The following is a 15,505-nucleotide window of genomic DNA, read 5'->3' as shown; positions in this document are numbered from 1 at the left end:
CCCTATTGTGGCTACAAAAATTGTTACCCCCTTACTAGTACGAGAACAAATAATGTCGACCAGCGCTGATAATACGAGCAATAGCAATGCTTACCGGATCCCGCTCCTGAAGGAAGACAATTGGCTCCCATGGAAGCGCCGCGTCGAGGCCATCCTTAATGATAAGGGTCTCCAGGAGTATGTGACCGGAAAGACACTGAAGCCGCAGCCGAGTAATGACCCGGCCAATAGGGCAGCGAGAGAGGCGGAGATTAGCGCCTGGGGAGAGAAGGACCTCAAGGCCCAGAACGTAATTGTGCTATCGCTGGGAGATTCCCAGATGGTGCACATCGCTGGAGCCAAGACGGCATGGGCCATGTGGGAGCAGCTTCGCACAGTCAAGGAACAGCGTGGACAGCATGGAATTCTCGCGCTGTGCTGGCGTTTTTACCGGATGCAAGCCAAGGAAGAAGATAATATCTCCAGTCACATTACACAGCTACGACAGATCCAGGAACAACTCCACCTAATGAGGAAGGTTGTTTCTGATGAGGATTTCCGGCTCATTCTGGCTACCTCATTACTGGAGAGCTGGGACTCTTTCCTCAGCTCTTACTTTGGTGCCGAAGGTGCTGACAACGTGCACCCTCAGCTTACATCACAAGAATTGATTGCCATCATTCTTGATGAAAATAGGCGAAGGCACGAGCGTGGCGAGCGCGGTCAATCCTCGGACCAAGCCATGGTTGCCAAAGGAAAGAAGCGCCCCTTTGGGGAATACAAAAAATGTTCGATCTGCGGAAAGCCGAGACATCTTGGTAATGAGTGTCGGCACCGCGACAAGGTCAAATGTATGAATTGCGGAAAATTCGGGCATAAGGCCACGGATTGTTGGGCTAAAGGCGGCGGCAAAGCCGGACAGGGCCCGCCGATGAAACAGCAAAAGACGGAATGTGCTTACGAAGCGCACGAGGTCGAATCGAAAGAGGATGAGGCAAAAATAGCCTACGATAATGATAGCGACACTGTATCTCTCGGATCTGATGGCAAAATCGCTTCTTTCTATGAGTGGTTTGCCGACTCCGGGACAACTTCGCACATTACAAATCGTCGTGAAGTCTTCACGACCTATCAGGCGCTCGAAGATCACGCGATCACGGGCATCGGACCACAACCAATGCAGGCATTGGGCCGCAGTACGGTCGATGTCAAAAGTGAAGTAGGAGACCGGAAAGTGAAATTCCGTCTCCACGGTGTACTGTATGCGCTGACAGCACCCAATAGCCTCCTCTCCATCATGCATTTGGACGATGCGGGAGGAAGAGTACTTATGGGTAATAGTCGCGCAATACTAATAGATAAAAATAAACACACTCTTGCTATAGGCAAGAAAAATGGACGACTATATTCATTGAAATTGCGTCCAATAGTTCCGCAACCTGCGCGAACCTATACTGCTAAGGAATATGGCCCGCATACCTGGAAAGAGTGGCACAAGATCTATGGCCATATCGGGAAACCAGCGCTTATGCGATTATATCGCGAAGGGCTTGTTGATGGCCTAGAAATCTCGCCAAGCCCAGATGAAATTAATTGTGAGGCGTGCATCCAAGCAAAGGCGACGTGGAAGCCATTTCCCAAAGAGACGGACGAATGCAGCAAGGTACCCGAAGAATTAACACACACAGATGTGTGGGGACCTGCGCAGACAGCCGCTCTACAAGGGTGGAAATATTTTATTACATTTACCGATGATTACAGTCGTCGAAGTACAGTACTATTTATGAGGCATAAAGATGAAGTAACAGAAAAGGTAAAGAATTATATTACCTATATTGAGCGCAAGTTTGGAAATAAACCCTTGCGACTCAGGCTCGACAACGGTCGAGAATATATGAACACCGAATTAATTAACTGGTGTCAAATGAAAGGGATTGAGATGGGTCCGACTGCGCTGTACTCACCATCCCAGAACGGAGTCTCTGAGAGATTGAATCGCACACTGCTTGGACTAGCGTGTGCGATGATCTATGTGAGAGATCTACCTTGTTATCTTTGGGCTGAAGCGATTGCTCACGCAGTCTATATTAAAAATAGATCGCCTACCCAGGCGTTAAATGGGGCAACTCCCGAAGAAAAATGGAATGGGATGAAACCAAATATCTCATACCTACAAGAATTTGGTTCCCTCATATGGGTCCTCACGGAAGATGCAACACTATCAAAGCTAGCGCCCTGTGCCAACAAGTATATTTTTGTTGGATACATGGATGGACCCAAAGCCATCAAATATTATGATGCGCACACGCGCCAGATTAAAATCTCGCATAATTTCCAATTTTCTTCGAATTCCCCGGACCATTTGCCCGGCAACGTGCCTCACGTGCCACAAGAGCAAATAGGATCCGACGTACCTATCCTCACAGCACAGCGTGAGGGGGAGCAAAATATATTTCCGGGCACTTTACCTAGCAATGCGTCAGATGTGCCACATGCGGAAAGGAGACCCGAAGTCCCAAACCTCACAACGACCACAGACGTGCAGCGCGAGGGGGAGTTAGGAACTTCCGCGCCACAGTCACCTGCCAAAAATCCGCGAAAGCGCAGACAGGATAATGATCCTGATCAACGCGAGGAAAGCGGGACGGACGCACCAAGCCAGCCCAGATGAACCAGAAGAAAGACAGTTTGGCATGATTACCGTCTAATGCACGACCCAGAGGCAGACGAAGATCTGGATAATGATCCAGATAAATCAAATGCCAAATTAGTCTATATTGCGATGAGCGCCCACGGAAATGCGGATGCGGACGAGCCAAAGACACTCAGTGATGCCAAGAGATCACTCGAGTGGCCCAAATGGGAACAGGCAGTCCAGACGGAACTCAATCAACTACAGGGTATGGAGACTTGGGAGTTAGTGGAACCTCCCGAAGATCGAAAACCCATAGGAAATAAATGGGTTCTAGTTAAGAAAACAAACAAAGAGGGTGAAATAATCAAATACAAAGCCCGCCTGGTTGCAAAGGGATATTCTCAAATCCCAGGCATGGACTATACCGAGACGTTCGCGCCCGTAGTCCACCTCGAAACCATTCGAGCTATCCTCGGGCTAGCCGCAATCTTAGATTGGGAGATCGGACAGATGGACGTGAAAGGTGCCTATCTTAATGGAACTCTCAAAGAAGAAGTGTATATGCGGCAACCCAAAGGATACAACGATGGAACATACCGCGTATGTAAATTAAAGAAAACCCTCTACAGGCTAAAGCAGTCTGGCCGAGAATGGAATATCGTGCTGAACCGCAAGTTACTAGACGCGGGATTCAAGCACCTATTCTCGGATCCATGTGTGTACATTCGGATCAAAGGTGATAAGATAGAAATCGTCACCGTTTGGGTAGACGACCTATTAATATTCACCAATGATTGCGCACTAATGGACCAATTGAAGAGGGAACTCCGAAATATGTTCGAAGTTACCGACCTTGGTGAACCCCAAAAAATTGTGGGGATAGAAATTGAGAGAGACCGTTCAAAGCAGACAATCAAAATCTCTCAGACAAAATATATTGAGTCTATCCTACACAAGAATGGGCTTACGAACGCCAACACGGTCGGGATGCCTCTTGATCCAAATACAGTGCTTGAAAAAGAAGAACCCGAAACTGATGATGAATGCGACCGAGACAACGGATATGCATCGCTCATCGGATCACTGATGTACACGGCAATTGCCATGAGACCAGACATTGCTCACACCGTGCAACGGCTTAGCTCATTTACTGCCAATCCCGGAATGGCTCATTGGACTGCTGCTAAATGCGTCCTCCGCTATCTATCCGGAATGCGAGAACTTGGAATAATCTACGGGCCAATTGCAGATGTCAAGCCCAAAGATCAATCCATATTTGTGGGCTACTCAGATGCAGACTATGCGAACGATATCCGAGATCGCAAATCAATCTCGGGATATTTATTTAAATTAGGAAATGGCATGATCACATGGAGCTCAAAGAAGCAAACCACGGTCGCGTCATCCACCACGGAAGCCGAATACATGGCATCCGCCGAAGCGGCAAAAGAAGCCATGTGGCTCCAAACACTATTCAAAGAAATAGGTTTCGAGCAACAAGATCCTACAATTTTATTCGAGGATAATACAGTGGCGATCTCAATTGCACGTGATCCCCAATTCCACGCGAAATCAAAACATTTTGATGTAAAGCATCATTATGTGTGCGAAAAATTGAGGGATAAATATATTGATATCCACTACTGTCCCACGGAGGACATGATAGCGGATATCCTAACAAAGTCACTCCCTAAGCCGAGGCACGAGAAGCTCACAAAGAAGCTCGGAATGCCCATCGGCTTGAGGGGGAGTGTTGAAAAGTAGCGCCCAAATTTCTGGAGCTCCAGAAATTGGGGAGCGCCCAAGGGCAGACAAGCCGAGGGCATGATTACAAAGAAAGACAAAGAAAGAAATTTGCTTATATAAAGTGGAGCGTCTAGAACTGTATATATACAGAAATCTATTTTAGGACGCATAATCACGCGCCCCGACGCATCTTGACCCGCCATCACTACCTTCCTATTTGGGAACTAAGGCGTGATTTCTAACACTTAAAGTAAATTTTCGCAAGAATGGGAGAGGGAGAGGGAAAATTGGCACCCGCCGTAAGCCTTGTCAGTCCCACCCGACGCGTCCTGTTCACGTACATAGAGTGTACCGAGCTCCTGTGTAATCGGTAAGCCCCGAATCAACTTACAATTTCGCAGCGAGGCCTCTGCTAGGGGAGGCCGCACTTTACTCACTTTCAGAAAGAGACTGCAAGCGCGGCTCCCCATCAAAGCCGGCCGGCTGTCAACGGTCTCCCTTGCACAGAAACCAGGTTGCTGAGCAGCTTAAGGGGGTTTCTGGGGTTTCCGGGTTTCTGGGGGTTTCTCAATAGAATTATCCCATTTTTTTGCCCGAATTTTGTCCGGATTGCGAAACGGCATCCTCGCCAATATTCAGGGGTCCTTTAAATTTTAAGAGCCTGATCCATATCTGCCTTTGCATCCGACCGTGCTCCGTGCTCCTGTCCGACCTCCGACATATGCTCCCGTCAGCTCCCGCGTCTACTTATTAAAAGGGGCGCGATCCCCACTGAATCGCTCTTAAGAATTGTCTCTCAACCACCATGTCTTCCACCTGCAACTCAGAAGATGTCCCGCACAAGCTCAATGTTAATAGCTCAGTTGGTCGGCGTTACCCCCGATATGTGCATTGGTTCCGTCAGTATTTGCCTCATACGAACTGCGGCAGCTGTTCATGTGATGTGGACTGGGCATACAAGTGCGTTTTAACTGTGTGTCCGGCTGACTTTCCACATCGATGATGTATATACATGGATAGACGAATTACAGTTCGTTTATGGGACTACTTTCTCTCAGAAACGTATTCCGAATATGTTTATATCCTTGACAAAGATGGTTACTTAGACTACGCAGTATTGGCACGTGACTTGGGTGTGGAAGAACTTTTGGTATCTCTCAATCTATTCCCATTCACCTTGCACTTACCGTCTGCTTAGGCGGTAGCCACACGATGTGTGACAGCGTGCCACTTCTGTACTCGTAGGTCTACGCGTGAACGAGCTGTAAGCACGAAAGCCAAGATGGAAGGGAAATCTTACTTGACAGTAGTTGGTCAGCGTTGTCTTTTTCCATGTATTGTTGTTGCGACATCACTTCATTCGGCATCGGTTCTAGAAAATCCTCGCGGCCTCAACAAGATTTTACGAGAAATACCACGGCAGGAGGTGTCTTTGAGGATGATTCGCGTGCGTTGGTACCCCACCCCTGGCTCGACATTCGAAGAGACAGTCGAGCCGTTGGATAAGTATGGCCGCCTATCTCTTGGCCAAATCGCTCGTCGACACAGTATTGCAAATGTTCACGTCTTTAATCCTCGGAACAAGAAGCGCTTCATTACCGACCGCATGCGAGCTCTATTCTATGATGAATTCGAAAAGGTCATGTTTCCCCATGGTTTTATTGCGCTCACTGGTATGTACCATGGTGGCTCTCTTTTTTTTCTCACAGCGGAAACGGTCACAGATGCCGCTGTCCCTATGAAACCGGAAGGCCAAGGTTGGATTTTTTGCTTACTCCTCGGTTGTCGCTCTCAATCTCCTTCGACCTGTTAGTCATATGCTACGAGCTATCTCAAGCGTGGAACAGGTTGACCCGTATCTTTGGCACTGCGACCAAGATGCCAAAGGCAAGCCAAACATATTATTTGCCTCAGTCTGAGTAAGTTCGCTGTCCAATTTATCACCCTGCTAAGAACTCAATCGTGGCAGTGTTACAAGGGAAGTGAACGAGAATAAAGATAAATCGTACTGTTCGGACCATGCTCGTCAGAGCGGAGGAATTGATTCATACCCAGTAAGCCAAGTCTACGTAATTTGTAACGGTCAATTCCCCCTGTTTCTCACACTTGTCTCTCCAAAATTTGCTTCTAGGGACTCCACAGAAAAGTCGAAGGATGTTTCGCCAATCCCACACCCGCTCGGTACTTCTTACCATCGATCTCAGCGAAAGAAACCCGACTTGCAGCGGAGGGATCCAGAATGGGCATATAGCCTAAAGAGACATCCGAATTGCCCCAACTGTATTTGTGGGTCAAGATGGGCAAACAAGTAGGTTTGAATGTATTGTCAACTCGTTCTAGTCTTCACCATCATCTCTCAGGCGAATCACTATTCGTCTCTGCGATTATTTCCTCTCAGAAACCTACTCCGAGTTCGAACACACACTTGACAAAGATGGTGTTTTAGATTATGAAGAGTTAGCGCATAACTTGGGCGTTACGGAATTGATGGTATCCAGAGTTATCTCCTTGTCTACCCACCACTCACCTACTTCACAGCCGGTCCCAGTGCGGAGTGTCAAAGATGGCTTTGGTCAAATTTATCCCTCGACAATCCACGAACCGCCTAGGATCACCAGGTCCATGATGGAGGGAAGGAAGTACTTGATTGTCGTGGGTAAGTGTATTCCACTCATGTCGTAAGGTGGATTGAGTATACAGCAACACTCCTTATGAAATCCAGAGAACTCTCGTGATGTGGGTAAGCTGCAGCGTACTGTTCCGCAGAACGAGGTCTCAGTACGGTCAATGCGCGTGCGATGGTATTCTACCCCCGGCACGGGTTACGAAGAAAGTGTCGAGCCCCTGGACAAGTACGGCCGCCTCTCTCTTGGGCAGATCGCTCGTCAGCGTGGGGTTGCGAACGTCCATGTTTTCGATCCTAAGGACAACAAACGATTCGCGACCGATCGCAGGCGCGCCCTATTTTTCGACGAGTTCGCAGGCATCGTGGATCCTGATGGTTATTTGGCTCTCACTGGTGTGGTTGCATTTGGCCGAAATGTTCTCACTTAAGTCATTTTGCATCCCAGATGCCGCGGTAGCTATGCGCACCAAGAAACCACGTGGAGGTTATTATCCTAGCGCTCTCTCCCTTTTAGTTGGGCCACTGATATGTGACGTTCGATAGTGTCGTCTGTGGACACTGGAGAACGCTTGACGCGACAAATCCGCCCTGTAAACTGGCTTCTTCGCACAATGTTTCGGAGGCCGAGCAAGATGAGAACTCCCAGAAAAGCAAAGATGGACTATGACACTTGTCGTGTGTAAGCGAGATAGCAATAACACACGCGAATCAAGGCGACGACATAGTGAAGAAACATCCTCAACGGAACGACCAATGTTGGTGACTTCGGAGCGTTCGTATCATTGTCCCGGAAGACTGTCTGCTTGAGTTCTACCACACTTCCGAACTATCCTCGTAGTTGGCTGGGCTCGCTGAGAGGAAACGTGATGTATTGCAGTATATCACAGCGAACGAATGTATCCATTTCTATGATGATCGTAATAATAATTCACGCACGCATGGTATATAATGTATAGATTATGGCAAAGAAACAGTCCCATCAGAGTCGGTGCTCTGCCGCCGTGCTATTCGTTCCTCGACGGCCCTGCATTCTGAGAGCAGCTTGATGACAGCTGGTCGTCCGTTGGCGTTTCGGATGAATGGCATCTGAGTGGTCACATAGGAAAAAAATAAGCTCGTCCCTTTGGGATATACAAAAAAGAGCATACCTTCGACAGTGTGTCTGGATCTGGTCGTAACGAGTTAGGTTGAGAACATTGATGCAAAAAATCGTGAAAAGATCGTGAATATATTTCGGGCTGGCGTAACGGAGGCCATCGATCGGCCAGCTGTCGAGGGTCCTCAATCCCAAAGAATGGCGGCTCCGCCTCGGCCATCTCCCAGACAGTCGCACCCAGTGACCAGACATCAACCTTCAAGGCGTTGTATGATCCCCTGAGAAAACTGAAAGTCAGGAGAGATCCACATCCTAGAGAATGCGTCGCGCACCTTCTTATTTCAGGTGGCTGGATGAAACGAAGGATCACTCATCGACACATTCCACAGAACGAGTAGAAAATGTATCGCACCTGCCAATAAATAACACCCGCTAGATCAGTGCGCATTGGCTGATCCCTCGAAACTTGCACGGCACTCGAGAAGTCCGCTGTGCGGAGAACCCGTGTCAAAAGCGAGGACACTACCACCAGGACCAAAACGTACCAATCTTCACCACGCCGTCTCTGCCAACGAGAAGGTTGTCCGAACGCAAATCCCTGTGCGCGATGCCCAGTGATTGCAGGAAGCTCAGCGCCGACAACACCTGATCGAGACTATCAGAACACGTCATACTACAATATCGAGGGCAGGACGTACGTCGCTGGCGAACTGAGCTATCGGCTTCTCCTGCACGACAATACCCTCTGCCACAAGCACCACCACGTCCGCCAAACTACGCTCCATGAGGTCCATCCGCAACCAGAGCGAGTCCTCCACGACGTCCACATACCCCGCATCCATCGACAATATGTGCGGGTGCCTGACGCCCTTCATTAGCGTTAGTTCACGCTGCAGGTCCTCCAGCTTCGGCACACCAGATGGCAGGAGGGGGATGTTTTTAATCGCGACATACGGCGGCTCGCCCGGGCTAGAGGCAAGGACGCGCGCGGCGTACACCGATCCACTGCTACCCTCACCGATTTCCTGCAGATCCGTGTAAAGCTCACGCGGGTCCGACGCCTCGTCGATGAAGTCCTGTAGGGGCGCCACGACCTCCGATACCCACCCAGGGTACCGTGGCGCCGGGGTCGCAGGCGACGCGACGCTCGCTGCGTTCGGTGTCCACACAGGCGACGGCGGCGTAGCGACGGCGACAGACGGTCTTCGCGTCACCTTGTCGCCGATCACGCCATCGTCATCTTCCACGGCCGTGATAGAGATCTCGCCCGGGACGAACGCCGCCCCATCCGGCTTCGCCAACCTGCCGGGAGCCCAGTCCTTTTCTGAGGGTGTGGCTACGTGCCTACATGAGGTGGACGAAGAGGACTCGCTGCCGGAGACGACGGTCGACACTGACATGGTCATTGACACACTCGACCCGCTCGAACGTGACTTCGAGCTGTTGGGTGTGGGAGAGCGCGCTGCAGTCGCGTCCTCCGCATCTTCCGCGCCCATCGATGCGGCCAGTGTGGACTGGCTCTCATCAACGACGGGCGAAGCCACTGGCGACGGGACCATGTTCGCTCGCGCACTCCGTGCGACGGCGGCACAGACGATGGTAGCGGGCCCGATGGTCATCGTGGAAAGGTCCGAATCTCGGTTGTCCTTCTCGCGTGCGGCGCCCATTTCGTCCGTGTGGAGATTATCTGTGCTATGTTCCCGGAGGAGCCTGGGCTTGGGGGGCGTGATAGGGGTGACTGGTGTTGCGAAGGAGGTGGTGAGAGGAGACGACCTGGGCGCTGAACTGGGCGTCAACGCTGGTTCAGTCGGTGTGCGGACCATGTCCATGACCTCGTGCCATAGCGGGTTCGTCGTGTTCGCGGAGGATGGTGGAGTGTTGGAGGTTGAGGGGGCCGCTATAGTACGGCTGGGTAGCTGATGCAGGGGTATCGGCTTTTGTGGGGGTATCGTGCGTTCGAGGGAGAACGAACGCGCCGCCGCGCCGCTCTTCGCTGAAGAATACGGTGCTGGGGGACTGATAGGATTAGATGATATTGAGATGGTCGGTATTGGCTGGAAAGTATGTGAGAGTGGCTCCTCGGAGACGGCGGATGGGATGGAAGAAAAGAGCGACTCTGTCCAGCTTGATAGATCACTCAAAGTGTCCTTATCCAACGAGAGACGTGGAGGTGCAGCTGACCGCGCGGATGACGAGGCCTCCAGTGTGTCTTTCTCCTCAAAGTTGCGCTGTTCGCTGTGCCCTGCTTTCTTCTCTCGTGGATACGAGGTCGACGCAACAGGATGCGTATCTTCGTTGATACCATCCAGATGCGTGCTCTTCTTGACAGAATTGTACGCTGGAGGAGGAGAGGACTGGGTGTCCAGAGAGCCATTCGCCACATGGAACGCTCGTCTCGGAGGCGTTCGCTGTGCAGAATTCCTCGTGTGGGTGGACTCTCTTGCAGAGGCAGAATCGGACGAGGTGTCCGGTGGTGGTGCTTGGACCGGCGTCATTGTTCGTCTTGTGAACTGAGGGGGGGTACGAGCCATCACATCAGGCGGAATAACTTCGAAGGAAGAAGCTTCGGAATACTGCCGCGAGGCGCCCGACGCGTTGCGCGAATGAGTACGCGACGCGCTGTTTATCAACAGAGAAGGCTGCGATGCAGAGGCGTCGGAACGAGGGGGGGAAGTCGCGCGAGGGAGATGGTGCACCGACGAGTATGTGGCGCTGGCGGAGTCTGAGTTACCCGCTCTACTCAACAAATATATAGACTGCGTATGAGGTGAGCGAGCTGCAGCGCGTCGGGAATTGATGGTTGCAATCTCTTCTGGGCTGTATCCCAGGTTGGCTAGAGATGCTGACCATGTCGGCGGCAGACCAAAGTAGCTGGAATGCAACATTGAGCCGGGTGCAGACATCATACATTTTGGACATACCCTTCGTCTACATGCAAATTATGCTAAAAAAAAACGTATGAGAAAGCGTACAGGTCTGGATCGACGCGTCTCTTACCTGGAAGTTCCACGGCATCGAGATAGAAGGGTCTCCATTCGGGTCCGGCGGTGGTGCATCTGCGCTCGCAGATTCGGTCGACTTCGGTGTCTTGGGGCGTTTCACAAGAGATGCAAACTTGAACAACCCTCTGCGAGAGCCTGCAGAGTCGGGGGAAAGCGATGAGGAGGAGGATGGAGGAGACATTGTCACGCGACTGGGAGCATAGGATGGGCTGGGGGAGGGGCTTCTGACGAGGCCCATATACCTAGGGGAAATAGGAGTACTAGGATGAGAAGACGAGGAGTCCGGGGAGAGAGTGTGGTTGAGGGAGGGCAGAGAAGGATTGGGCTGATAGTATGTGTCCTTGGGCGGGAGGGGGGGCGGTTTGGACACGGCGGGGAACTTGAAGACCTTGAGGGTGGAGAACCTTGAATTCTGCCTGCTGGAGGATGTAGCCATCGGTGTCGACGAGAGAAATCTCGCTCGCCGAGCACTGTCGAAGAACGAGCGAAGGACAGAGCGCTGTGAACAAGAGCGTCTGGGCCAGAGCGCCGTTCACAATTGCAGTTCGCCCAAGTTCACCTCGCTTAGCACTCACTAGCACTATTAGCTCATACAACCGAATTTCAAACTCAGACTGTAGTAAAATAAGATACTTCCTTACTTGACTACAGACTTGCCTGCCCGACAACGCTGTGACACCTGCCTGTCTCCGCGCTAGCCAGCCAGCCATACTCTCAACTTGTGATTCACGGTCTTCTTAGAGCCGGCTCTTACCAGTGCGGCCTGCACCGCTAATTCTAGCGGTTACTTATAACCCAGTGTTTCGGGTGCTCCAGTAGATCTCTCGCGTCATAACCAGTCACTACTAGTACCAAGGTAGAACGCCTCGGACAGATCCCATCAAAGCCGTTCTGTCTTCCACCAAATTCCATCGTGTATCTACCGCTGAAACCAGGCCGGGCGGGTTTCAGACGATGTCATTGCCACAGGTGTATACTGACCGCCATTTGGATCTCCCAGATCTGCCATCTATGGTATCAGCCACCGCCTGGACGAACTCTGCGGCTGAGCACTACTTTGGCAGATCAATCATGACCTGTGCCACCTTGCTACTAGACGCGGTTCATCCACAGCCATGTCGGAGCTGAAGTGGTGCGCCATGTGGAGATTACTGAATTTCGCTCAGCCCATCCCGCGCTCTTTCTCGTTTCACGTAGAATGCAAATTGTGATCGTAAGTCCACGGGAGTCTCAGGTCGTTCGGGGTGACGCTCGGCGAAGCGTGCACCGCTTCGCTCCACTCCGAGTCGGTCACCGTCGACTAACGTGCGACACTTTTCCCGACCGGAACCTCTCACTATAAATCGTTCGTCGTATTTACAATTACTTCAGAGCACCCCGGAGCCCTGAGCTTGTCCCCCTCCCCTTAGACAAGGTAGCACCTCATTATCTGCGGTCGCGCTGACTTGCTCCACATGGCGGGTGCTGGGCACTGAGCGCTGAAGATCTCCGCCTCCATTCCGCCACACCGCGCGGAACGCGGCTGCGCCAACACAGTCGGCGCTCTCATCGAAACGCTCTCTTCCGGCTTTCATGAGCGCCCTAGGACGTTTACGCACATCTTCCCCATATAGACTTATCAGTACTTCAACGAACATTATACAACAAAAAATATAGTAGGTCAACAAAGCACAATCACAGCGCTGCAAATTCGGATACGGATAGCAGATCGAGGACACATTAGTGCGGCGAGTAGTGGCGTAGTAAACGTACAAGTACAAACAAGACATCGAGCTCTGTGAGCTTACAGTCCTATGCTTCCGTGCGGTCGCCTGTATTTGTCGCCGCGAGAGCGTTTTGCAGACCTTCCGGCTGCAAGTGCAGATCAGCAGCTCAGAACCGTTTGCCATACCAGATAGAATTTACGACGCACCCTCGCCACGAACCCGTCCTCTACGGCGGAGACCGCATCCCTATCCTCACCAGAACAAAGATCCAGCGTCCGATCCGTCGTCATCGTGGTGACCACACGCACGCCGCCCAACGATAGTTGCGTCTGCACGAAACCACCACCCTAAACATCAGCAGAAACATGACACGAGGACCACCTACCGAGGCATCTGTTCCCTTCGTGCTCCAGCCCCCAAAGTTGAATGTCGGCAACGAGCGTTCGCGAGTCGCACCATTGCCGGAGGCACGCCAGCCCGATATATCCGTCTCGTCGTCGTTGACGCCGCGGCCGCGGATCACCTTCCTGTAGTTCAGGCTGGAATGCGGGAAAACCAGAGCGTCGGGAAATTCAGCATGTGAGCAGGATGTGACCGAAGAATTCGGAGACGACCTACGTTGCGAGGAGGGCGTTGATGTACACTATGCTCCAGGGGCATTCGGGTCAGATGTGGAAGGGAGCAGCCAGTTGAGCACTACGTACGCTTGCTGAGAATGATGTACACCGCAAAGTAGACCAGGTCGTGCAGTGCTATGAACTGCCCGGACCGGGATTATAAGTTCAGTGATGCCACCCAATCAGCAGATCGGGGTGCGTACGAGGATGATGACCGAAACAGAAACAATGCTACATGGACACATCAGTGATTTGATTCATCACAGGGGAAGACGCAAGGATCTCTCTCACCTGGTCAGCAAACCGTTGTTCACCGACCATAACATGAGCTCATTCAAGAACTAGGAGATTCTACATGGTCAATATCCACCGAGAAGCATCCTCAGTGGCACTTACACTATCCGTTCTGCAAGTAGCATATCGTCACGGCTACGCGGCGGAGCGGTAATACGATATGCACGTACCTTCTACAACCGCGAGACATCGCCCGAATCATTTAGCGGACTTATGAGTGCGGAGAATACAACTCACGTGTTGAAACCCGTCCGATGACTCCTGAGGAAGAACACTAAGGAGCCGGCGACGAGACAATCTATGAGCGTGCTGAGGCCCAATGCTGAACCGATAAGAGGCTGATATCACGATAATGAGATGTCAAAATCGCCATTCTAGCAGGTAGAAAGCGGCAGAAACTTACACCGAGATGTTGCGCGGCAGCGTCGAAGGACGGGTTCACGAAGCTGGGAAAAAATTGCCATACCTAAGATGCTAGCCATCAGAGTGCAATCGAGACGTACAATGACATCGCGACCACTGTAAGCCAAAATAAATTGTAAGCGGAAAAACTAAATTTTGAAATTTGTAGACTCACTCATACCAAGGACTGTGATAATTAACAGACGTGAGCATGTGAATGGTAGACAAGCAACAGCGGTAAACAGCATACCCATTCTCGGTATTGCTAGCGTAATCTGATCAACAAAGACCAAAAGGCGAGCACAGGATTAAGCAGTCAGTGGGGGGTAGTAAAAAGAGTCTAAAACGACGTACGGCCAATATCATCAGGAACCAATTGCGGTTTCCCACTGGGTCCGCCGTCAGAGACGCAATGGAAACTCGTGACGGACGGCTTACACAGGAACATTCGGCGTGCATAGAAACTGAAATTTAATAGTAACCATGAGCCTCAACAAACAGCAGGTAGAGAAAAACTGACCATTGTACGATCACGGATATGAAAACCTAAGAAAAAAAAAGTTCAGACCTTCGCGAACGGAAAATTTGATTTCCCAGTTCAAATAACTTACGGTCATAACAACGGAGATCTACCCTCAAGAAGAATCAGCACACGGGCGCATGCGACCGTTAAACAGAACCAGCTGGAAACTCACGTCGAAGCTCCTAAATTTTCAAGACGTTCAGCAAGAACAGTACACCCGCCGAATCGGAGCGCTCACCATGGTGCCGCCTCCAGAGCAGGTGAGTTATTATAGTTGAGGATCAGGAAGTAGTACATCATGTGCCAGCAGAGGGCGACATGAAGGGTGTCAAAACCGCTTTCCGTGCAGAAGTGAGCACAAGGCCGCCATCCGGAGATTGTTGCGTCGGGGAGACGTGGTACTTACAGGAGCAGATACACCTAACGGCAAGGCGAGACGAAGATGAATACGCACTGGCATCGACCGATTGAATGCGGAAAGGACACTTACGGTCACTCGGATAAGCCAATGGTCATTGGGAAAATTCTTGATGTATAGGAACGTCTGTACCGTAGTGATACCGAACCCCCTGGCGAACAAGCGATTAATAAGAGTCTACGTGCAAAGACATTGTAGAAGGTCATTACACAGAACCAAGAAGTACACCGAGCAGGAGTGCCCCCATCGTTGAGTTGATGCCACCCGACATCGTGGTTAGTCCAGTACACGCGTATCCGCGGTAGCCAGCGAAATATGTTCACTTGCTCCGAGGTCGGATACGTTCACAAAAGCGTCGAGTGCAGGGAGTGATATGACCGAGCGAAAGAGAGGGGAAAGGGTAGCACAGCCTGAGCATAAAGAAAGGGCGGAGCACAGTATAAGTAGGGGAGAGAGTATCT

At 51.1% G+C, this 15,505-nt stretch overlaps 4 protein-coding genes across 4 annotated transcripts; 2 read left to right on the top strand and 2 right to left on the bottom strand.

The window, feature by feature from the left end:
• Nucleotides 1-52: 52 nt before the first annotated feature.
• On the top strand, nucleotides 53-4,378 carry SCP_1004060 (hypothetical protein; the record flags this gene model as incomplete). The annotated part of the gene is made up of 2 exons (XM_027762271.1): nucleotides 53-1,313; nucleotides 2,700-4,378. 2 exons carry the CDS (start codon nucleotides 53-55, stop codon nucleotides 4,376-4,378), a joined length of 2,940 nt encoding a protein of 979 aa, XP_027618072.1.
• Nucleotides 4,379-5,165: 787 nt separating this feature from the next.
• On the top strand, nucleotides 5,166-7,669 carry SCP_1004050 (hypothetical protein; the record flags this gene model as incomplete). Its single annotated transcript, XM_027762270.1, has 14 exons — nucleotides 5,166-5,320; nucleotides 5,381-5,510; nucleotides 5,559-5,673; nucleotides 5,737-6,033; nucleotides 6,085-6,117; nucleotides 6,174-6,279; nucleotides 6,330-6,414; nucleotides 6,492-6,541; nucleotides 6,657-6,668; nucleotides 6,721-6,850; nucleotides 6,899-7,016; nucleotides 7,083-7,379; nucleotides 7,432-7,470; nucleotides 7,530-7,669. The coding sequence occupies 14 exons, from the start codon at nucleotides 5,166-5,168 to the stop codon at nucleotides 7,667-7,669; spliced, it is 1,707 nt and encodes a 568-aa protein (XP_027618071.1).
• A 274-nt stretch (nucleotides 7,670-7,943) lies between these two features.
• SCP_1004040 (predicted protein) lies at nucleotides 7,944-11,520 on the bottom strand (the record flags this gene model as incomplete). Its single annotated transcript, XM_027762269.1, has 8 exons — nucleotides 7,944-8,072; nucleotides 8,135-8,360; nucleotides 8,415-8,431; nucleotides 8,495-8,571; nucleotides 8,628-8,727; nucleotides 8,781-10,953; nucleotides 11,004-11,026; nucleotides 11,080-11,520. 8 exons carry the CDS (start codon nucleotides 11,518-11,520, stop codon nucleotides 7,944-7,946), a joined length of 3,186 nt encoding a protein of 1,061 aa, XP_027618070.1.
• A 1,355-nt stretch (nucleotides 11,521-12,875) lies between these two features.
• SCP_1004030 (hypothetical protein) lies at nucleotides 12,876-15,315 on the bottom strand (the record flags this gene model as incomplete). The annotated part of the gene is made up of 22 exons (XM_027762268.1): nucleotides 12,876-12,935; nucleotides 12,997-13,119; nucleotides 13,176-13,329; nucleotides 13,409-13,433; nucleotides 13,495-13,549; nucleotides 13,611-13,638; nucleotides 13,699-13,748; nucleotides 13,804-13,813; nucleotides 13,939-14,039; nucleotides 14,105-14,147; nucleotides 14,205-14,220; nucleotides 14,279-14,290; nucleotides 14,354-14,378; nucleotides 14,458-14,492; nucleotides 14,542-14,567; nucleotides 14,624-14,649; nucleotides 14,715-14,732; nucleotides 14,799-14,808; nucleotides 14,865-14,963; nucleotides 15,033-15,046; nucleotides 15,117-15,195; nucleotides 15,254-15,315. The coding sequence occupies 22 exons, from the start codon at nucleotides 15,313-15,315 to the stop codon at nucleotides 12,876-12,878; spliced, it is 1,071 nt and encodes a 356-aa protein (XP_027618069.1).
• Between the last annotated feature and the right edge of the window lie 190 nt (nucleotides 15,316-15,505).

This window comes from Sparassis crispa (genome assembly GCF_003851025.1).
Source record: "Sparassis crispa DNA, contig_000009F, whole genome shotgun sequence".
Classification (NCBI taxonomy): domain Eukaryota; kingdom Fungi; phylum Basidiomycota; class Agaricomycetes; order Polyporales; family Sparassidaceae; genus Sparassis; species Sparassis crispa.
Note: the sequence above shows the minus strand (reverse complement) of the source record. Positions and strands in the feature narration are given on the sequence as shown.